Genomic DNA, 23,371 nt, shown 5'->3' with positions numbered 1-23,371 from the left:
TTTCTCATATTCAGAGCTGGTACAATGGTATGGAAGTTCTGTACCATCGAAGGTGTCCAAGGAGGTGTGTGATGGATCTCATCAAAGATATTAAAAAGGTAATTTATTTATGCCTTGTTGGAGGGTGGAAATGGGTCATCTAGGAAGGCACCTTCCAGCTTTGAGATTCTGAGTTTCTATACTTTGGGGTAAGATAGACTCTTCAGGCATATTAAGTGATTTCTTTTCCCTGTATTTTTCACTTTCTCTTCTGTCCCCTTCTCCTCTTCATGCAGATATTCTGTTCTGGGAACACGTCTTTTTTAAAAGGAGGGATGTGGTGGCTGGCAATTTGGGCAGCTGGGATAACAGAAAGACCAAACATACTACTCTCTCTGGTTGGTGAGTCTAAATTTTTACTAAGTTTACTAAGTAGATTGCATTACATTCTAATGAGGCAAACCTGGAAAGATGACAAGAGGAAGCAATTACATCACCCTTCTTTCCCTCTCCTCCAATTCCTTGGTACCAGGCAAAGCCCAGACCCCCCGGAATGTAGGATTTAGGGCGGGGGTTGATTTAAGATTCACATTCTGCTATCCAATCACGATGGGGACTTGATATTGAAACTGGAAAATTTTTTGAAAATAAAGCGATATTTCGTCCACACCTGAGCTTGGGAACAGAAACCTATTTTAAGCCGGGCGGTGGACGTGCCTTCCTCGCAGCGGCACAAAGGGGTTGTAAGCCTGAAGTTTTTGGTCCTCTGCTGCCCCTGTGTGGACATAGCGGGGAACAACACTTCAAGATCTCGCTTGTGGCCAGAGTAAAATTGGACTTGAGAGAAAGAACCACCCCCCGAGAATCACTGGAGGTTTATGACCACGGTGAGGGAGTCAGGAACTGTTGCTATCCCCAGAAAGCTAGGGTTTTCCAAGAGAGAGGTGGGGAGCTCCTACAAGCTGTCAATGACTTCACCAGGATCTTGTCTTGTCCACCATCTTTATTTTCCCTCAAGACACCTGCAGCCAGGAAGCGAGCCATCATCTAAAGACTCCCAGGCATGCACCCCTGCAGCTTTTGGCCGCGACCAGCGCCCGCGGGCACAGCGCCAATCCTCCCACACCTCCTCTTCCTGCGCTTGGAGTAACAAGTCTGTGAGTGTCTCCCTCTGGTCTCACAGCTTTTCACACTCTCTCTTTACCGTCTGTCTCTACACCACCATCTACACAACATATCTACACCGTCACGTTCGTGCTTGCAGCATCCCTGACTCCCTGCGCAGGCACAGGACAGGGGAAGATGGGGTATCTGGGCCTCCTCCCTCCAGCTGGGAGCCAGGGCCAAATGCACCTGGCCTGACCCCCTATCCCCTCCCCTCAGGCCTCCAGACCCTGCCGCAGCCTGCGGTCCAGGGCCAGGAGCTGTCGCAAGAAGCCCCGGTTGGGGATGATGCCTCGGTGGTCCTTGACTTTCTTGATGGCCTCCACGAGGGTGAGGTGGTGGTACAGCATGAGGTAGGCCAGTACCAGCGTGGCAGATCGGCTCACTCCCACGGCGCAGTGTACCAGGATCTTCCCTGCGAGGACAGACACATGAGGAGGCTGTGGGACTGTCTGTGGTGGGCTGGAGGCAGCTAGGGAGAGGGCGACGGGGCCAGGTGAGGAGGACGACAGGGAAGCAGGTGCACACGGAGACAGGATGGGGTGCCGACTAGGGGTGGGAAGAATGTCGACCCCTGGGAGGCCTGGACGGGATAAGATGGACAACGTGCAGCAGTTCAGCGTCCGGGAGCCTGAGAGGGGCTCCCAGGGAGACAGACGCTCATCACTAATGTAAAACTGAGTCTCGCACAGTGTGAGGATCTGGGGATCTGGTGAGTGTTCCCCAGTGCATTAGCATCTGTGCTCTGTTAACACTTTGGATTATTTCCTTCTCTTCTCATGCACTGCCTTTAACAAATAGTTGAGAGTGTTTTTCTTGCCTTCATATCAGATCCTGAGCATTCTGTCACGTCATTCAAATCTCTCCAGCCTTGAACCCTCCAGCTTTCCCCTAACTCCGATGTCCCTTGTTCCTTCCCTCCCCCTGGCTTCCCCCTCCTACCTCCTGGCTGGTTCAGCGCCCGGTGGATGAAGTCAGCAGCCGTCTGGAAGTGGATGCTCATGTCAAAGGCTGGCGAGTCATGGGCCTCAACACCCAGGTAGCGAATGCCCAGCCCCTCGTAGGCCTCGGGCGTGCCTCGCCACCTGCTGTGTGAGGCATTGAGGACGTGGGTGACGCCCAGGCGACGGAGCTCCCGGCGGTTGTTGGCTATGTCCCTGCATTGAGTAGAGGATAAAGGGAGGGTGGGGAAGCTGGGCTCTGGGGCAAGAAGCCCTGGCCTCCACCCTGTCCTCTGCCTAGCTAACGTCATTGGCTCCATGCCTCCGCTGTACTTACTGAGGACCCAGAGGGGGGAACCAAGATGGGCAACGACCTGGCGTCTCGTCCTTGAGCAAGGGTTGAGGGTACTGGGGAGGTTCTGCCTGGAGAAGAGAAGACTAATGGGGTGGGCGAACGATAGCCATAATAAAATATTGAGAGTCCTCCAAGGCAGCTTGATCTGTGGGAAGGACTGACTGGCTCTGTACTTCGTGTACAGAAGTATGTACTAACCGTGGAATCCAGCTGAAGAAAGACGGAAACACCTTGGGAGAGAATGACTCTCCTGTCACTGGGGTATTCAAGCACAGAGAGGAGGTCAGTGTATAGGCATGGATGCGCAAGAGGGGATCTGGACCTCAGCTGGGTTGTTGGACCAGCTCACGTTCAACCTCCTTGTTAACCTTGAGGCGATAGGATTCTGACCCTTGCTCCCACACCTAGCTCCCCTGTTACTTTCTGCTCTCGTTGACACCCAGAATGTTCTCATGTTCTACTAGTTATTCCATGCTCATTTGGACCATGTTTTACGACGTTACCTTCGGGGGTTCCTCTGGCCCATCCCCCGCAGCTTAGTGGCAGACATCTCTCAGGCAACATGGCCACACCTCAGGGCCAACGCCCTGTCCAGTGCAAACTCCTCAAGTACGAGCCCTGAACTTGAACCTCCAAGTCCTGGCTCTGCTACTTACGACCCGTGTGACCTTGGGCCAGTCACAACGTCTCTGAGCTTCAGTTTTGCCATCTGTAACCTGGGGGCAGTGGTACCTACCTCACAAGGCTGTTGTGAAGATTAAGAGAGGAAATGCATGTGAAAAACTCCTTGTGGACTATGAAGCCCTTGAGAGACAGAGAAGTGAGGGGCCTCCTCCCTGGATGCTCTTCTCTCCAGGCCCTCCTGCTGCAGGGCCTCTGCATACACGGCGGCTTTGCCTGGTCAACCCCTCGGCTTCCTACCCACTCCCTGGCTCCCGATGGCTGCCCGTGTCCAGCATCACAGCACAATACATGGAAGGTTAGGGAAGTCATCTACAGTGTCCGCCACATGGCATTGGCACTCAGTAATTAATTTTGCTAAGTGAGTGACGTTTTTACTTGAACAGAGACTATCTGTCCAGAGTTAATAATCCTGCCCCAACTGCCCCAAACCCTCCAGCCTCCACTCTCTGCCCATGCACCCCTGCCCCTCCCTCCTCACCCCGGAAGCAGCAACACGACTCAGCACCTGCCTGCCACCCTTCTCCTTTCTTCTTGCGTGCGTACACACACACACACACACACGCGCGCGCGCGCGCGCAGCCATGACCCCGGGATGCCGGGTACGTACTGGTCTCCGAGGTAGAGGCCCGGCCAGACCTCATCGGCATGGTTACAGGCGGTCTTGCCTGTGTAGAGCAGCCTCTCCAACTCAAAGACATTGAGGAAGGGATGTTGCACATCTGGCATCTCCTCCAGGGCCCCTCTAGTACGAACAGGAGACCTTGAGCCACTCCGGGAGAAGCGGGCCATAAAAGTCATGGAGGCCCAGAGCCAGTTACCAGGGCACATCTTAGAGGCGGCTGCAGGGGTGGCTTTGCGCCGACGCGGGGTCAGTCTCCAGGTAGCTGTTGCTGGAGGAGGGATGGAAGGGAGACACACCTGAGTGGGTCCGGAGCAGCTGCTTCTTCTTGCCAACTGGGCTGGGCCCTGGGGAGAAGCTTCTCAAGGGAAGGAAGGGAAGTCTGGCCCTGGCGGGGGCGGGGGGAGGGGCTCCCTAATTACTCTTTCCTTCAAGCTGCAGCAGCTCCTTTCTGCTCTTTGGCTCAGCCAGGCAAGGAGGTGGGAGTCACATGTCCTTGTTTACGGGAGAGGGAGCTGCCCAGCTGCTGGCTTTTTGCCCCACCACTCCACCCCCACTCCCAACACACATACACAAACACACACACGCGCACACATTTGATATTTGGGTGGCAGTGCCCATTGTGGGAGCTCCCGCCAGCCGGAATCTGGGTCTCATCTGCCTGGGTCCCCAGGCAAAGAGCCCAGGGAGCTGGGAGGGGAATGGGGGGGTGGCTTTGGACCCACCCAGAGAGAATGAGCAGGAAGATAGCAGCAGCTGGGGCCATGACATATGCCAAGCCCTTCTCCTCAGCACCAGAGAGATGGGCTGCTTTAACCCATTGCTGCCCTACCACTGCCTCAGAGTTAAGCCTACTATGGGAAGTGTTACGTTGGGGGCTGGGGTGAGTGGGGAACAGCAATAAAGAGAAAGTGTAAGTTTCTGAAAAATACTTGCCGAAGGCATGCACTAATGGAAGAGGGTGCCAAGCTAAGTGCACAACAGCCAATCTACTCTCCTTTGATCAGCATGCAGAAATTATTGATCAAACCTCATCTCTCATGTGAGGATTTCTGAGTCAAGCAGGGCTGGAGTAATGTGTCTGGGTGTGTAGGGGAGAGGCGGAGGCTGGGGGCTGAAGAAGGGAAGGGATAAGGGATTCTGCCAGGCCCAGGGGCTCAGAGGCTGAAATGACCATCTGAGTTGCTGTTGGAGTCAAGTGACCCTATTCGGGGCATGGGGCTGGCAGTGAGGGGCTTAGCAGGTGTGCCTCAGACTCCCTGTGGACAACTGGCCTTTGTAAAAGGCTTGTGCAGAGCTGCAGAGCTGGGAAGAGCCAGCCTTTGAGACTTGTCCTGGGTCCTTCAGGCAGAGAGGCCACTGTGACAAGAGCCCCTCCGTCCTCCTCCTCCCCCTCTCCCATCACCAGGGTGGACTGGTCCCAAGGATTCCCTTTCCACTCCCTTCCTGGTCCTCAACCAAAAGTCTAGTCTCGAGAGGCCATCTTTGACCTGCACACACTCTGCGGACCCATCCCTCCCTGTGAGCCAGGGCCCCGGCTCTGCTTTCCCCCAGGCCAGAGGAGACCGAGCACTAACAGGTCTTAGGAAGCATGGGCATTAGGATCAGGGCTGCTGAGGGGAGCCTGGATCTTAGGGCGTTCAGGGAGAGAGATGTTTGCAAAGGCTGGGGCAGAAAGAGCACAGAAATATAGCACTCTAGCCACCATCGCCATCACGAACCACCACCACCATCATCATTCCATCATCATCATCATCATCATCATCATCATCATCATCTGCCTTGTCTCCTCAGGCCTAAAGACCCCATCACTTTATTCCCAAACAACGGTTTCTCGAAATGGGTTCTGCTGCCCGGGTGACTGATGCTAAAGGGTAAAGAGGAAGCGGGAAGGAGCCCAGGTGTAGGGAGGAGCTCGGTGGGGCTCTATTTCTCCTCGAGGCTGGCGGAGCCCCATTACGTCCCGGGGTATACCCCTCGGCCTTCTCCAATCCCATCCGCCGCGTTCAGGCGCCTTGGTCCGCGGCCCCCCCCCCCCCGGCCGCCGTGGAGGTTGTAACAGGTTCATGGCTGTCGCCCCAGCCCCGGCTAACCCAGACAACCCGGCGCTGAAGGTGCAGGGAGGGAGCCCTGGGGAGCTCAGCTAGCTGGCTCCCGCGTCCCCCACCCCCCCGCCCCAAGCCCAGCCCAGCCCGGAGCCGTGCGCCTCTCCGCGCCGCGGGGGAGGCGACCACCCCCCGCAGCCCCTCTACCTGGGTGCGAGCGCGGCGCGGGGTCTCAGTCGCGGAGGCCGATGGCAGGCGCAACCGGCCCCACGGCCATGACTCTCCTGCGGCCGCCGCCGCCGCCCCCGCCCGCCGCCGCTGCGAGACCGGCTGACGGATTAGCCTCTATTTTTAAGCCATGACACGCACGTCGAAGCAGGGTTCCTATCGGGGTGTCGCTGACACACAGAGACGCAGCCCGGCACCCAGCGGCCCGAGCGCACACGCAGCGTGGGCTCACCCGCGGGTGTTGACAGCCCGGACACAGAGCACGCAGCCGAGCAGCCCCGCCTCGCGTGCATGCTCGGGCGGCCGTGTGTTTTCGGAGCTGCGCCAATTACAGGGCATTTTGCTTGAGGACGACATTATGCAAGCCGTCCCAGACGATGCCTTAAACACACTCGCTCCTCCCCAGGCAGCATTCGTTAATTACATAGACACCACGGCGCGCCTTACTTGTCCATTTCTTATTCTCAAGAACACCGTGTCGTAAACAACACGGGTCGGGAGCCCTTATTAGTATTTAGCATATACCACGTGTTTCACATCTCTTCCCTCGGTTTATCCTCGCCACAAGTCTGTGAGCTAGGTTGCATTATCATTGTCCCCATTTTAGGGAGGAGGAGACTGAGGCCCAGGGAGGTGAAGTCATTTGCCCAGGCCACACGCTAGTTACGGGCTGAGCTGAGTTTCAGACCCTGGCAGTCTGACTCGAAGTTCATGTCTTTAACTGTTCTAAACCAGTGACCCCACACAATGGAGAAGGCACAGTGGATTTCTATCAGGAAGCCACTTCCGGCAGCTCAGCTCTTAAGTGAACACCTTTCCCCCGACTCTGGAAGAAATTCATGCCCCTACCTCTTCACTTGTGCTGCCTTTCAGTGATATTTAGCTTTAGTTGCTTTTCTACTGTAATCACCTTGTCAGTTCGAAGTCGGTCAACACTTCGCAGGCAGGGGCGGTGCTGCCGTCCCCAGTCCCCAGGTCATCGTGTGATGGGGAAAGTGGCAGAGTGAATGCATGTCAGCAGAGGATGCTGTTGAAAACCAGGCAGATGTGGACTCCCGGGAGAGTTGTCTGCAGGAAGGAGGCAGGAAGTGGATAAGGTCACGCTGGACCTAGTTTCAGATGAGAACACATTAGCAACTGCAGCCAAAATCGGGACTATGTTCCCAGCAGGGGTGGTGGGTGAGGCTTTGATCTCTGGTCAGAGAAAGTACTTATTGGCCAAAGTGACACAATCCTCAGGTCAGTTTTGTGCTAAAGAGGAGGTTCCATTACAGGCTGCCAGCAAGGATTAATCCCTCCCACCCCCCAGCCTTTTCCTTTCTAGAGAAGCAAACTCAATTCCTTTCCATGCCTTCTTGGCATGACGATTTACATGAAGAAATGAAATCCTCATCATTTAAAACAAAGAATTGGCCTGGGAAATTTGAAATTTTAATTTGTCCCCAAGAAAAGTCAGTAAAAAATGGTCATAAGTCAAATCGTGAAAGAGCACATATTATTGGACTAACCTCATTTTAAGTGACAGAGTCTTTAGGGTTGGTAGGTTGAGAAGATGTTGTAGGCAAACTTGATCTCAAGCTTTGGCAAGACTTCCTTTTCAACCCTGCATTTCACTTTTCTCAAAAAGCTGGAAAAATATGCTTTAAAGCATGCCATGGACAACATGGGCAGATGTTTACAGGTACCCATAGAAGTTGTCCATGGATCCAACATCTTCATTAATGGACTATTAATGACCAGGGGTCAACCCATAACTCAGGCGGCTTTATATTTTTCTTTGTAGCTAGGAGGTTTATTATGTTTCTAGGTGACATCAAACAAAATTAAGGATGAGAGGGGGAGGGAGGATGGAGGAAAGAGTTAGTGGGGAGAAGTAATGCAGAAGGTAGGACAGGAGAGGGTTGGAAGCTAATAGAAGCACATGTATTGATAATTTACTATCTGTAAATTCCTTGTGCTTTCACATTTATCAGCTCATTTGATCCCACCCAACTTTTAGGTGGGTGTTATTATCCTCACTGAATGCATGAGGAGACTGACACTCGGCCAGATGTTAATTCACCCACAGCTAGTCAATGGCAGACCACGGGTCCAAACTCAGGGCTATCTGATTCCAAACGCTTCTATTTCAAGATGAGGCTGAAGAGTTGTTTCCTTTATAAAACCTTTCTGGATCCACTGTCTTTTGTCTGCTTCCTTGTTTGTGTTGATACAGATATCTATCGAAGGACCCATGAGCTATATGTAACCTCACTTATTTCTATGTTTCTTTCTTTCTTCTTAAATATTATTTATTGGACAGAGAGAGCAAGAGAGCAAAAGCAGGGGGAGCAGCAGAGGGAGAGGGAGAAGCACGCTCCCTGCTGAGCAAGGAGCCCTATGCTGGGATTCCATCCCAGGACCCCGGGGGATCACGACCCAAGCAGGAGGCAGACGCCTAACCGGTTGAACCACCCAGGTGCCCCTCTATATTTCTTTAAATCTCTGCCCTCCATACTAGAAGGCATGAATGGATACATTATACTGGGATAACTAAGATGGAAAAATGAGGCTACTGAAAAATAGGAACAGATTTCCAAACGGTCTCAAAAGAAACACCTCGCTCCCCCCAAAATATTTAAGTAAGAGAGAGAGGGGGAGGAGTGGGGAAAAAAACCCCAAGAGACACCAACAACCATGTGTTAAATGGTAATTCTAACCCCTACCATTAACTACAGGCTGGGCACTATGCTAAGTGCTTTACATAGATTAGCTAATTTAATCCCATAAAGTAGGTATTATTAATTCCATTTTACAGTTGAGGAAACAGATTTAGAGTGGGGGCAAATCCACTCTGAAGCAGCCAAGCAGCTAATAAGTGGGATTTGAGCATGGATTTAAACCCAGGACTGTTTTAAACCAAAGCCGGTGTCTCCCATCACTGTAGCAAGTAGGCATACCTAAAGAAAAAGAATAGCAATAGCTAAAATGTACCAAGTCCTACTGTGTGTCAGGCATTCAGCAGAAATTACATGAAGGAAGGCATGCTCAAGCCTTGAGTCCTGGGCCCTTGGGGGCGTGGCTGGCCAGGGGCAGGATCCGCTGGGTGTGCGCGCTGGGGACGTCCGCTGCTGCAGGTTACCGCTTTCCCGACACAAGACACAGGCAGAAGGACGGGGACCTGGCTTCCTTCCAGCCACCACGCCCCAAGTACCGCCACGCCCCTCGCTCCCGGGCTGGTCCACCCCGGGCTGGTCCACCCTGACCTCTGCTGCCGGTGTAGACAGCATTTTCACCGGAAGGGTCCAGTAGCAGAAGATAGACAATTGTGACTTTATTTGGCGGTGGGAATGTGGAGAGGGGAGGCGGGGCAGAAGACTAGGTGTCCTTTTGAGGGGCCCCGTGCTGATTCTGACTTATTCTTCTAAATCTCCATTCATCCAGTGCCTGTCCTTTGGCTTCTTCCTCCGCCCCTGGTTAACACCTCCTCTCCCCCAGGTCCGCACGTGGGATTGGTGGGCCTGCCCTCTCGGGTGTCGGCCGGGTGTGAGTGAGCCTTTCCTCTGCCCGGCTCCTGCTGGTTCTGAATTGGGGGTGGGAGGAGGCGCGGGGGTCCTTTTGGTAGAGGGGCAATCCGGCTTTTGCTTCAACTCTAATAACTTCCTCTCCACCTCTCCTGCAATGCATTCTGTAGCCACTTTCCTCCTGGTTTACCTAAGGGTGAACACATCTTACCGCTGTGAATATTCACTTTCTCCAAGAGCCACACATTATCGCACTGAGCAGATATTCCTTCCATCAGCCTGACTTTAGAATGAAAATAAACTCTAGAGAAGCTAGTGCCCTTATAGCAGAAATAAACGAGGACATTATGTGCAAATAAACAGGATACAAAAGGAATATGCAGCAAATCCCCCTATTAAAAAAAGAAGGGAAGGAGAAGAAAAGCAGGTATAAATACACATTTTGAAAAAGACCCAAAGAAAATATGCCGAATATTAAAAGAGGTCATCTCTAGACAGAGTGGGATGACAGATAATTTTTATCTTGTGCTTTAAAATATCTACATTTCCCAATTTTTCTACAGTCCATATGACTTCATTTTAAATGTCAGTTCTATGAAATTGGTTGAGATTTCCTGAGTGGCTTTCTATGTGGCCAATTTTTTAGCAAATGTCCCGCACATGCTAGAAGAGGCTATTTAATCTCTGTCTTGGAATTCAAGTTTCTATCTTTCTTTCCGTCCTATATAAGGTTTTAAAATATTCTTGATTTATCAGCTTTTGAGAGATGGATTAAAATCTCCCAGGTTTATGGGCTTGTTAATTCCTTACTCTAATTGATGAAGGATAGTTGGAAGGCAGGCAGGCAGGGATAACGGGCCCCCACTCTAAGAGGATTTTACACCACCCTGGAAGGAGCCCTCCACCCTATCCCATATGATAGCCAGGTGACAAAAGCCTCATTGGGTGACAGGCACAGGGAGGGTTAACCAGATTAAAACAGCCCACGAACAAGCGCATAAAAACCCCTAGATTTAGAAACTCTGATGGCAATCCCTTTGGGTCCCCTCCTTCCTTGGGAGCTTTGTACCATTACTTTGCTATCGCTCAATAAACCTTGCCTTACTGCCCACCACTCTGTCTGGTCTACCTCTTCATTCTTTGAAGTGGCATGACCAAGAACTGCGGGCACTGATGGAGAAAAAAGTCCTGCAAGATAACTCTGTCCGTTTTTGTTTGGAATAGTACCAAGTTGTGTTATTAGATACATAAAATTCACAGGTTTTTAAAAAAAATTATAACTTTTTTTAGTTGGTAGGTTGTCTCTCTAAGACTTTAAAAAATCTCTGTCTGGAACACATGTATATATATTTTATTTTATTTTAAGTGTAGCTCTCATAAACTGTTTATAGGTAGTTTTAAAAATCAATCTGTATTATATTTTGGAAAATTTATTTATTTTAGAGAGGGAGAGAGCACTCAAGCAGGGGGAGGGGCAGAAGCAGAGGGAGAAAACCTCAAGCAGACTCCAGGCTGAGCTCAAGCCGGAGGCAGGACTCGATCTCAGGACCCTGAGATCATGACCTGACCTGAAATCAAGAGTTGGCCGCTAAACTGACTGAGCAACCCAGGTGCCACAATCAGTATTTTAATAGTGATTCTCTTTTTATATTTATTGTGATGACTGATCTATTTAAAATAATTTCTGCCATCTTACATTTTGTTTTTTTAAGTTTATCGTGCTTTCTCTTTCTTCTTGTCTCCTTTCTTTGGTTTGGTTTATCTTGTGTTTTTTATTCTCTTTACTGAGCTCTGTCAATTTTCAAGTTAAACAAAGTCTACATTTAATTGGTCCTTTTACCCTCTGCATGAGGATTTTTATTTTAATTTCCTTCAGAAATACTTTTCCTCCCATCTTCTTCATTAATTACGATCCAGTACTTTGAATCCAGCTTTAGAAAAATGTTTGTTTCTATGGTCATCAGTCCCATAGCGTGCATAAAGATTGATGCTTTCTGCAATACTTGTGAAACAGTAGTACCCCTCTGCCTAGAGCCCTCCATGTGTGTCTTCCCCCGTCCCCCTCGCTCCCCTTCCTGGTTCCCCACTGCCTGGAAGCAAAGGTATTGAAAAGCACTGGGTATTTCTCTCATTTCACCTCTCTCAATAATATGTTTATATTGCTGTTTTTTTGAGTTTTCAGTTTTAGGCATTACCTATTGATTTCTCACGATGAACACTGAGGGTTTTTTTTTTTTCCCTCTTGATTCCATCCCCCACAAGGTATATATCAACATCCCCTCCCTATACATTTTTTTAAAATAGCTATATCATAATTTTGTTTATAAGTAGTCAGTGTTTAAGGTACTAAAACTATAGAAGTATTATTCACAGTTGAACCACATTATTTGCTATGACGTTTCCTTTCTTTCGTAACTTTGTTTTCCCTCCAGTTAATGAGTATTGTTTGTTTGCTTAATTTTCAGCGATGTCTCATTAATTCAGCCCCACACTTTCCCCCAGTTGCCTAAATCTCCTCTTGGCAAACGTATCAATTACTTTCTCAGTGTCATTTTTTTTTTCCATAAGTCTTTTCTGGAACTTTCTGACTTATCCCCATCCGGACCGGTTGCTCTCTACACTCACATTGAGCCGTTACCCTAGGATCTCCTCTTATTCTCATGCTGGGAATTCCTTTCGCCTCTGGAAGCCCGGTTCCTTGGGCATCCTCCTGTTTTTAGTAGGATGGGTTTAGTTCATCTTCAGACTTAGTTCTGGAGATGGCTAGCGTTGCCAGCCACCTGGCCTTTTGGGTTCTCTGTGGTAAAATCAGATCGATCACCAATATTCCCCAACTGACTTGCCTTCTGCTTCTCAGCATCCAAAATTTTGTTGCTACTGAAATATTTCCTGTTCTTTTCATGCTGGTGGGTTCTATGTTTGAAGAAAATTCTTTGACTGTCATTTTTGTGGGGTTTCAGGAAGAAGCAGAATCAAATGCTGGCTTTTAATATGCTGTCTTTAACTGGGAACGCCAGCTGGTTTTTGAAAACACACACAAAATGATTGATATTGTAATTTTTTTTCACATTCAGTATTTATTTAGACTTACCAGCGCATTTTAACAATTCTTTTGCATACTCTTGCTTCTTTATCCTTTTCATCCCTTCTAGGTTCATTTTTTCATATTTAGTATTTCTTTTTGTATGAGTCTATTGGTAGTAATTTCCAAGTGCTTCAGTGTCAAAAAATTTCTAATTTGCCTTGACTTGTAAATGATATTTTGCCTGACTTTAGAAATTTCGGGTCCAATTATGTTTCCTCAGCACATCAAAGATATTACTTCATTGTCTTCCAGCATTTATTTTTGCTGATGAGAAGTCTTTTTTTTTTTTTTTTTCAGTGTTCTTGCCATTACTTTATTGTAATCTGCCTTTTTCCTTTGTTGGCTGTAGAATTTTCTCTTTGTCCTTGTAGAATGCTGGCTTCCCAAACAGTACCCGAATAACCTCTTGGTAACACAAAACTGCGTTTATTGCTTATTAGAGGGAGGAAGAATGCTAACTTCACAAATAGCTTCTCCACAAGACCTGATTTATTGAGATTTGATCTCTGGTTTAAGGCTTGATTAGAATTGGGCAATTATCATGATATTAGAGTTCAGGATTTGCAGGGGGTGCCTGGGTGACTCAGTCGGTTAAGCATCTGCCTTCAGTTTGGATCATGATCTTTTTTTTTTTTTTAAAGATTTTTATTTATTTATTTGAGAGAGAATGAGAGAGAGCCCATGAGAGGGGGAGGGTCAGAGGGAGAAGCAGACCCCCTGCCGAGCAGGGAGCCCGATGCGGGACTCGATCTCGGGACTCCAGGATCATGACCTGAGCCGAAGGCAATCGCTTAACCGACTGAGCCACCCAGGCGCCCTCGGATCATGATCTTAAGGTTCTGGGATCGACTCCCACTTCGGGCTCCCAGTACTGCTTGCGTACACTCTCTCTTTCTCTCAAACAAATAAATAAAATCTTTAAAAAAAAAAAAAGAGTTTAGGATTTGTGGAAACAGCAAGGTGAGGGTTTTGAGACAAGGCATTCAAAGAGTCTTGGAATGTAAACTGTGTTGATGCTTTCTTGAATTGCTGGGTCTTTTGATAAGTTCCTATGATGAACTGTAAAGTTATTTGCAACTTTTCCTTTCTTGGATAAGAGTCACGTGGATTAGCAAAATTATGCTAATGAAGGCAATGGAATAGTAAAGTCATGTTAATGAAGACACCAAACTATGTGGGTGTAGGTAGTCTTGGTTTTCATTGTTCTTCCTTGTGGCCATTTTCCAGCCTGAGCTAGAGGATAATGATGGGCCACTAGTATTGGGGTGTGCGATCAGTCTGGGTCTTCACTGCTCTTTGAGGTAACCCAATCATGTACCAAGTTTCTGGGAATGATCAGTTCAACCTCCAAAGTTCTGAGGATGTTTGTTTCAACCTCCATAAGCATCAGATTTTTTTTTTTTAAAGATTTGATTTATTTATTTGAGACAGAGAGAATGAGAGAGCACATGAGAGGGGGAGGGTCAGAGGGAGAAGCAGACTCCCCACTGAGCAGGGAGCCCAATGCGGGACTCGATCCCGGGACTCCAGGATCATGACCTGAGCCAAAGGCAGTCGCTTAACCAACTGAGCCACCCAGGCGCCCCAAGCATCAGATTTCTTGTTTTTTTTGTTAGATGATTATTTACTCCCAGATCCTGACTTTACACTATTTCCCTATGGGAGCTGGTGTACCTGTGGGGCCAACTCTTGTTTCTGCTCAGACGTTGAAAACTCAGCCCATGTGGTCCCTGCCTGGTCTTAGCCCCACTGTGGGATCCGTGGCTTCAGCCCCCTCTTACCACTCTCCCAGTTTCTGGTGTGTAGAGGTTTCCCTTCCTTTGCTATGTGTATTTCTCATCAACATTTTATGCTACAAAATTTCAGTCTTAAAGAGAATTTAAAAATATGGTGGAATGAATACTATTCACCATCTAGATTTAACAGTTGTTAACGTTTTGTCACCTTTGCTTTTTCTATTTGTGTATGTGTAAACGTATGTTGATATAAATATGTATGCGATTTATTTCTAATTTCCTGCTGATATAGATATACACACACATAATTTTCTGTTGTTTTATAAATATAAATATACATTTTTTAATTTAAAATTCAATTAGCCAACATATATTACATCATTAGTTTCAGATGTAGAGTTCAATAATTCATCAGTTGTATTCAACATCCAGTGCTCATCACATGCCCTCTTTAAAGCCCATCACCCAATTACCCCATCCCCCCACTCACCTCCCCTCCACCGACCCTTAGTTTGTTTCCTATAGTTAAGAGTCTCTCATGGTTTGTCTTCCTCTCTGATAACTTCCCATTTAGTTTTCCCTCCCTTCCCCTATGATCCTCTGTGCTGTTTCTTATGTTCCACATATGAGTGAAACCATAGGATAATTGTCTTTCTCTGATTGACTTATTTCACTCAGCATAATACTCTCCAGTTCCACCCACGTCGATGTAAATGGTAAGTATTCATCCTTTCTAATGGCTGAGTAATATTCCATTGTATATATGAACCACATCTTCTTCTTTTTTTTTTTTATGAACCACATCTTCTTTATTCATTTTTCTGTTGATGGACATCTTGGCTCTTTCTGTAGTTTAGCTATTGTGGATATTGCTGCTATAAACATTGGGGTGCATGTACCCCTTTGGGTCATTACATCTGTATCTTTAGGGTAAATACCTAGTAGTGCAATTGCTGGTCGAGGGTAGCTCTATTTTTAACTTCTTGAGGAACCTCCATACTGTTTTCCAGAGTGGCTGCACCAGCTTGCATTCCCACCAACAGTATAGGAGGGTTCCCCTTTCTCCGCATCCCCGCCAACATCTGTCGTTTCCTGACTTGTTAATTTTAGCCATTCTGACTGGTGTGAGGTGGTATCTCATTGAGGTTTTGATTTGTATTTCCCTGATGCCTAGTGATGTTGAACATTTTTTCATGTGTCTGTTGGCCATTTGTATGTCTTCTTTGGAGAAGTGTCTGTTCATGTCTTCTGCCCACTTCTTGAGTGGATTATTTGTTTTTTGGGTGTTGAGTTTGGTAAGTTTTTTATAGATCTTGGATACTAGCCCTTTATCTGATATGTCATTTGCAAAATCTTCTCCCATTCTGTAGGTTGCCTTTTGATTTTGTTGACTGTTTCCTTTGCTGTGCAGAGGATTTTTATCTTTATGAAGTCCCAATAGTTCGTTTTTGCTTTTGTTTCCCTTGCCTTTGGATGTGGGTCTAGCAAGAAGTTGCTGCGGCCTATAAACATAAATTTAAAACTAATTTGTGCATCCCAACATACTTTCACCCCAAATACTTTAGTAGTACCTCTTAAAAATAAGCACATTCTCATATATACCCACAGTGCCATTATAAACCTAAGCAAACTGACAATAATTCTTCGATATATTTTAATATATATACTCAATTTTCTCCAATTGAGGAGATATTTTTATAGCTCATTTTTTTTCAACAAAGACTTAAGCAACATTCATGAATTATATATGGTTGTTAGGACTGTTGAACTTAGAATGTAATCCCTCCACCATGTTTCCCCTCAATTACATTGGCTTATAAACATACTAGGCCATTGTCTTAAAGAATGTCCCATATACTGGACTTGTTCAACTGTTTCTTCATAGTGTCATTTACATTTTTCTTCTACCCCTGTATTTCTTGTAACTTAGAGTTATCTCAAAAGCTGTGATTAGTCTTAGGGCACCTGGCTGGCTCAGTCGGTAGAGCATGTGACTCTTGATCTCAGGGTCATTATTTGAGCCCCACGTTGGGTGTAGAAATTACTTTTAAAATAAGCTGTGATTACTCTTGAATATTTGTTTGTTTTTAGTCTTATTTTTTTTTTAAGATTTTTTATTTATTTTATTTGAGAGAGAGAGCACATGAGTGGGGGGAACAGCAGAGGGAGAGGGAGAAGCAGGCTCCCCGCCGAGCAAGGAGCCAGACGTGGGGCTCGATCCTAGGACCCCAGGATCATGACCCAAGCCAAAGGAGGACGCTTAACCATCCAGGTGCCCCAGTCTTAAATGTTTTTGACAAGAACAGCTTCATAGGTGGTACTGTATACTTCATATTATAACACGTTAGAAATGACCATATGCTTTTAAAGTATAATTTTACATTAAACAGGCTTATATGTTTTGAGCTGAGTAGGAGTGATAAGATTTCAGGATGTGCTCAAACCATCATTTATGGTAGCAACACAGTTTTTTTTTTCCTTAAGATAAAAGATACCCTACCATGCACATATTGAATGTATGAATGACTAAATAAATACAGATTTAAGAAGTATGCCCAGTTCTGGGTTGCATGAAGAGGAGCGTGGTCTAGAGAGACCATGGGGAAGATCATCTTGACATTTTTCTCACCAATGGTGGAACAACCATGGTGTTTAATTTAGCATTAATTCAACATTTAATTCAAACCAGCTTGGTGTTTAATTCAGCATTAGCTTAAGCACTGAAAGTCTCTACCGTGTGCAACATGCAGTCCTTACGTGTCAATCTTTTTATTTTTTTTATTTGAGAGAGAGAATGAGAGAGAGAGAGAGCATGAGAGGGGGGAGAGTCAGAGGGAGAAGCAGACTCCCTGCCGAGCAGGGAGCCCGATGCGGGACTCGATCCTGGGACTCCAGGATCATGACCTGAGCTGAAGGCAGTCGCTCAACCAACTGAGCCACCCAGGCGCCCACGTGTCAATCTTTTAAAATCCATTTTAGCAACACAGATTCCAGGCATTAGAAAATAGGATCACTAAAAAAAAGCTTCAGGGATGAATAATTTGGCTACAGAAGGGAAGATTAAAGAGAAATTAAAAGATTTTTTAAAATTTTAGTTTATCAAAATATCCTCCATCCTCGATGAGGTCAGATGTGCTTCCATATTAGAACGCAAGAGTAGATAAAAAGGCCTTCTGACAGTGTTATATCCATTACAAAATGTTCCTAGCAACAAATATTTGTAATGAATAAATAAATAATATAGCTACAAGCCAGGATTATTTTTCTTCAGTCTGAAATAGTTTACCTTCTGTGATTCATCAGGTCAATGGTTTCAGTATCTCCAGGGCTTTCCATACTTCTGATTTCAGGTTCGAAATAGGTAGCAAAAATTAATTTAGCCAGATCTTAATCATTCATGGCAGGAAGAAAAATTAGGAGATTGAATGTATGACAGACTAAGCAATACTTAGAATGGTGACATTCTTTACTAGTGATCCTGAGAAATTGTACCCCATGAACTCATTGAGATCCTTCCAGCCAGAATCAGTGAAAGGTTGGTGAAAAGTATACGGATGTTCCTTGTACAGTTCTTGCAACTTTTCTGTAAACTGGAAATTATTTCAACATAAAAAGTTAACATAAAGGCTCTGGCACCTAAAATGAATGAAACAGATGTATCAAGTATATTTCTATCTGGGCACCACACACGCATGATTGTTACTATATTTTACTTATATGCTCTTATCAAGCATATTTACCTTTCTCTGGATAGAGTTCTTTTTTTTTTTTTTTAAAGATTTTATTTTTTATTTTTTTGACAGAGAGAGACATAGCGAGAGCAGGAACACAAGCAGGGAGAGTGGGAGAGAGAGAAGCAGGCTTCCGGCAGAGCAGGGAGCCCGATGTGGGACTCGATCCCAGGACCCTGGGATCATGACCTGAGCCGAAGGCAGACGCTTAACGACTGAGCCACCCAGGCACCCTGGATAGAGTTCTAACACGATTGATTTATCCTTCTAAATTTGTAGGAGATTAAAGGAAGCAAATCAGAAATCCACAATGGTGATATTTAGCAACCTAATAGCAATGGGAGGTTCAGAAAAAGGAAAAAAGAAATCCAAGAATTAAAAAATGTAGAGGCAAATAGTCCCCATACTTCAATAGCCCCCCAAACGTTGCTGTTGTATAGCATTGCAACGTACCTGAGGGAATGCGATGATATCGATCAACGAATGCATACATGGAAAGCAATTAGAATCATGTCTGGCACCAGATAAATATTAGCTATAGTTAGGCATTTCATGATAGTCTTGTGTTGTCACACATTCAGCTCTTTTATTTCTAAAGCAAGAAACTTTGCAATATATTTTGCTGGATGAACTGCTGAAGGCAATAATGGAAGCTCGGGGCCTCCCATGTGCTCTTGAAAAACGTAGACCCAGTTTTCCCTCTCTCCCCACCAACCTACCTGCTATGACTCATGCAGGGCCTGCTGCAGCCAGGTGGATAGGGTGGGGCCGAAGCTCACCTTTGAAGGCAGCCAGATAAAAACTCTTCCAAATAGTTTAAAAGTGGGGCGCCTGGGTAGCTCAGTTGGTTAAGTGACTGCTTTCGGCTCAGGTCATGATCCTGGAGTCCTAGGATCGAGTCCCGCATCAGGCTCCCTGCTCGGCAGGGAGTCTGCTTCTCCCTCTGACCCTCCTCCCTCTCATGCTCTCTATCATTCTCTCTCTCTCTCAATGAATAAATAAAAAAATCTTTAACAAAACCCCAAATAGTTTAAAAGTAATTGAGGGAAACAGAGGGGAGGAAGGGGGATAAGGCAAGGAGGAAGGAATGGAAATGGATGATAGAAAAGTGAGCCCTTAGCTATCTAGGAAACTCAGCTGTTCACAATGAGTCATTTCTTTCAAGTTCAGCTGGCATCTAGGACTTCTTTCCAAAGATGGAATGAAAGGTTCTGTGTCTAGTAAGGGAGTTTCAGAGCTCAGGAAAGCAGGAGTAAATAAAGGAACGCTGTGCTTGCCTATTGGCTCTGGGCCATTTTCACCGCCTGTGGCAAAGCATTTAATCTCCCAGAGCCTCACCTCCTCACCTGTAGATAGAGGGGGAATTCTAATCTCCACCCGGCCCCGTTGACCTTGCAGGGCTGTTGCGAGGCTCATAGGGAGGTCATCGATGGGGACCACATTTCCCGAACCAGGAATCAGAATGCATGATCTGACAAAAGCAAAGCATGAGGGTACATCAGGGGATAGGGGCACAAGGTGTTTGTAAATGCATTGCCTCAGAAAATCCAGGACTTGTTGTAAAGGGGGAAATTAACTGGGAGAAGAAAAGCAAAAACGATGGGGCTTGGGGTTAAGAGTAAGAAAAAGAGATCTAGGAGGAATTCACTTCACCAGCCACTGGAGGCTGCTCTGGTTTCTCTTATAAGTAGCTCCATGCAGCCAACATGCTTTTACTAGCCAAGGAATCTTACACTGAACGCGGAACAGCAAAAATAGGAAAGAAACACGACTGAGGAGAGAACTCTGGACACAGGGCTCTTCGTCCCTGGCAGGAGAAGGACAAATCATGAAGACGGGATCTCCCATGAGGCCATAACTCTTTACGGAAAGCCTGGTGGGGCAGTAGGTGGGTTGAGCCACAGGACATCTGAACATAGTAGAACTTAGAGATCCTCCTAATTAGAGAACATAAGGGGAGCCTACATACCTCTGAAGGAGAGGTGTCAAATTCCCATGGAGGTGCAAATGACTAACATCAGGTTCTTTCCTGATAGTGAACTTCATTGAGCCAGAGGAAGGAAAGAAATGTATTTCCTCCTAAAAACCTGTTTCTAATTATAAACCTTTCCATGATGGGGGAAAAGCGCAAAAAAGCATAAGGAAAATCTAGGGCTCTTAGCCCCACAATCCAGAGATAACGTCTGCTGATTTGGTGAATTTATTTTCAGTTTTAAGATTTGCCACTGTGGGTGTGGAATAAATTTATAAGGCAAAACATTTGGAAACAATATGAATTTTTAAACCCTAGGATATTAAATATTCATTGTTTTGAATTTGTCAAATGCATAAAGGCACAACAAGAAGATAAAAAATCATTTCAAATTCTCAACACTCAGAATGAAATTTTGCTGTTTTGCCTTCCATTATTTCCCCTATGTATACAGATGCACACATATTTTTATGAAAATTAGAATGAGATTGTGCATTCTATTTTGTAACCTGCCCTTTTTTCACTTAGGAGTACTTCATAATGATTTCCCCATTCATTAAATATTTTTAAATACAAACCATTTTATTTTTTATTTTTTTAAGGATTTTATTTATTTATTTGACAGAGAGAGATAGTGAGAGCAGGAACACAAGTAGGAGTTGTGGGAGAGGGAGAAGCAGACTCCTGCCAGGCAGGGAGCCCAATGCGGGGCTGGATCCCAGGACCCTGGGATCATGACCCAAGCCGAAGGCAGACGCTTAACGGCTGAGCCACCCAGGGGCCCCTAAATGCAAACCATTTTAAATGGCTACATAGTACTTCACTATGTGGATATATCACAGTGTAACCAATTAGAAAGGGACATTAAAAAAAAATGCAGGAAATGAAATTTCCAAGTACCTTTAAGCATTTGGAAATAACCATTTAAATCCACGTAGTTATAGAATTTTTTAAAAAAGATTTTATTTATTTATTTATTTGAGAGAGAGGGAAGGAGTGAGAAACAGCATGAGAGGGGAGGGGGTCAGAGGGAGAAGCAGGCTCCCCGCTGGGCCGGGAGCCCAATGTGGGACTCGATCCCAGAACTACGGGATCATGACCTGAGCTGAAGGCAGTCGCTTAACCAACTGAGCCACCCATGTGCCCCTAGTTACAGAATTTTTACATGTTCACAAAATAAGATTCAGTAAGTCAGGTCAAATAGGAGACAGTTAAATAAAGACAAGGCAAGGAGCCCTGGGCTGGCTCAGTCAATAGAACATGTGACTCTTAAGCTCAGGGTTGTGAGTTTGAGCCCCACTTTGGGGGTAGAGATTACAAAAAAAAGAAAGGCAAGAAAATAAAGCACAAGACAATTATAATTTTTCACATGAAGTCAATAATTTGGTTTTCTTTTAAAATAATTTTTAAGTGGCTCCACCCCCAACATGGGGCTTGGACTCACCACCCTGAGATCAAAATCACATGTTCTACCAACTGAGCCAGCCAAGCACCCCTATAATTTAGTTTTCTATTAACTCAAATTAGTCTCTGCCTAGTGAGCCCACACGAATGGCAGGGCTTTCGTTTTAGTATTTATCCTATAAGCACTCAAACTCAATGTTCTTCAAACCGTAGTGATTTCATTCTTCTCCCCAGTCCTCTATCTTCCGTCTTATCAGCAATGTGGCTCCCTTTCCCCCAGTTGCCTAATCCTAAAACCTAACCTCAGGCTTCCTCGGTTCCTCCCCCCGCCCCTACCTGACTCAACAGGTCACCAAAGACGTCAGTTCTCTATCCTTCATCTTTGAGCTCACCCCTCTCCTCCACTGTCACTGTGTCCTTGGGTTGGTCCTGCTCATCTCTTACTTGGACTACCTTATCAGCCTCCGGACTGGCCTCCTACTCTCCGTTTTGAATTTACTCCCAATATATTTCTATGTTGCTAACTGAGTAGGGACCTTCCTAAGTGCATGGTTCATTTTGTCCCCATTGATTAAAGTAGTTCCACGGCTCTCTGCTGGCTTCAGAGAAAATCCAAGCTCAGCTTGGCAGCCTGTCGAACCTCATTTCTATTCCCCACTCAATCCTACCGTACACCAGCCCTAAGGAACCATGTGCAAGTTCCAAAATACTCATAGTCTCTGTTCTTTCTCATCATCATGGCCTCGTGCAGGCCAAGGATCTTTTGGTGAGTTTCCCCTCCCCACCCTCCCCACCCTCCCTTTTTTTTTCTTTTTTTAACGTGGCTGTATCTACTCATCATTTAAAGGTTATCTGGCGTGTTTCTTTTCCTCTTCTCACTGTCAAGTCTAGTATAGTTATTTCCTTCGTGTGCTTTCTTTTCTTTTCTTTTTTTTTTTTTTTAAAGATTTTATTTATTTATTTGACAGAGAGAGACACAGTGAGAGAGGGAACACAAGCAGGGGGAGTGGGAGAGGGAGAAGCAGGCTTCCCGCGGAGCAGGGAGCCCGATGCGGGACTCGATTCCAGGACCCTGGGACCACGACCTGAGCCGAAGGCAGACGCTTAACGACTGAGCTGCTCAGTACTTGGGACGTAGAGGGTGTTTGGTAAATATTTTACTCATTAGTGAGTGACTGACACTTCGGACTGAACAAGGGCTCACACCATTCATAAATGGGTGTTAGAGTCAAGACAATAATTAACTGCTGATGTGTGGGAACTTCTCAGGACCTGGGACAGCTTGGGTCACTTAACTGGGAGGGAGGTAAGTTCTCCTGAGAGGAAGGAAGAGGTTTGTGTTTTTAAATGAATGCTTTCTTAAGTTGACAGGGGTGGTGTCATAAAACACGTCCATTACTTGTTTTGGTTATTTCTCCTTTTATTTATTTTTAAAGATTTTTTTTTTAATTTTAAAGCAATTTTTACACCCAACATGGTGCTCGAACTCACCACCCCGAGATCGAGAGTTGCATGCTCCACCGACTGAGCCAGCCAGGTGCCCCAATATTTCTCCTTTTAAAAAGTGGAGCCTAATTCTCCTCTCCTTGAGTGTGGGCTGTCCTTACTGATTTTTGATGGATCGAATGTTGTGGAAGTGATGGTAGGTGACTTCGGAGACTAGATCATAAAATGCACTGTGTCTTCCTCCTTGTGCAGTCTCTTGGATAACTTGCTTTAGGGAAACCAGCTGCCAAGTTGTGAGTGTGATATTGTGCTTTATAAATAAGAAATGCATATTTGTTCTTCATCCTTGTTCCTCACAAAGCACGCCTAAAACCTTTGTGATTTCTTGCTTGATGAGGGTGATAAAAGGTGATTAAAGGTGTCTTGTTATGTTAAAAAGGTGACTTGGAAAGCCCTTAAGTCACTTAAGAATGGGGATT

General features: G+C 46.0%; 1 protein-coding gene across 1 annotated transcript; it reads right to left on the bottom strand.

Moving 5' to 3' along the window:
• Positions 1–964: 964 nt before the first annotated feature.
• DUSP26 (dual specificity phosphatase 26) lies at positions 965–6,303 on the bottom strand. The gene is made up of 4 exons (XM_045879821.3): positions 5,995–6,303; positions 3,731–4,013; positions 2,086–2,300; positions 965–1,558 (listed from the first exon to the last, which is right to left on the bottom strand). Exons 2-4 carry the CDS (start codon positions 3,949–3,951, stop codon positions 1,359–1,361), a joined length of 636 nt encoding a protein of 211 aa, XP_045735777.1. The 5' UTR covers positions 3,952–4,013; positions 5,995–6,303; the 3' UTR covers positions 965–1,358.
• Between the last annotated feature and the right edge of the window lie 17,068 nt (positions 6,304–23,371).

The sequence above is a fragment of the Mirounga angustirostris genome, unplaced genomic scaffold, assembly GCF_029215605.1.
Source record: "Mirounga angustirostris isolate CCGP_5_RB_7025 unplaced genomic scaffold, mMirAng1.0.hap1 SCAF_2, whole genome shotgun sequence".
In the NCBI taxonomy this organism is placed as follows: Eukaryota; Metazoa; Chordata; class Mammalia; order Carnivora; family Phocidae; genus Mirounga; species Mirounga angustirostris.
Note: the sequence above shows the minus strand (reverse complement) of the source record. Positions and strands in the feature narration are given on the sequence as shown.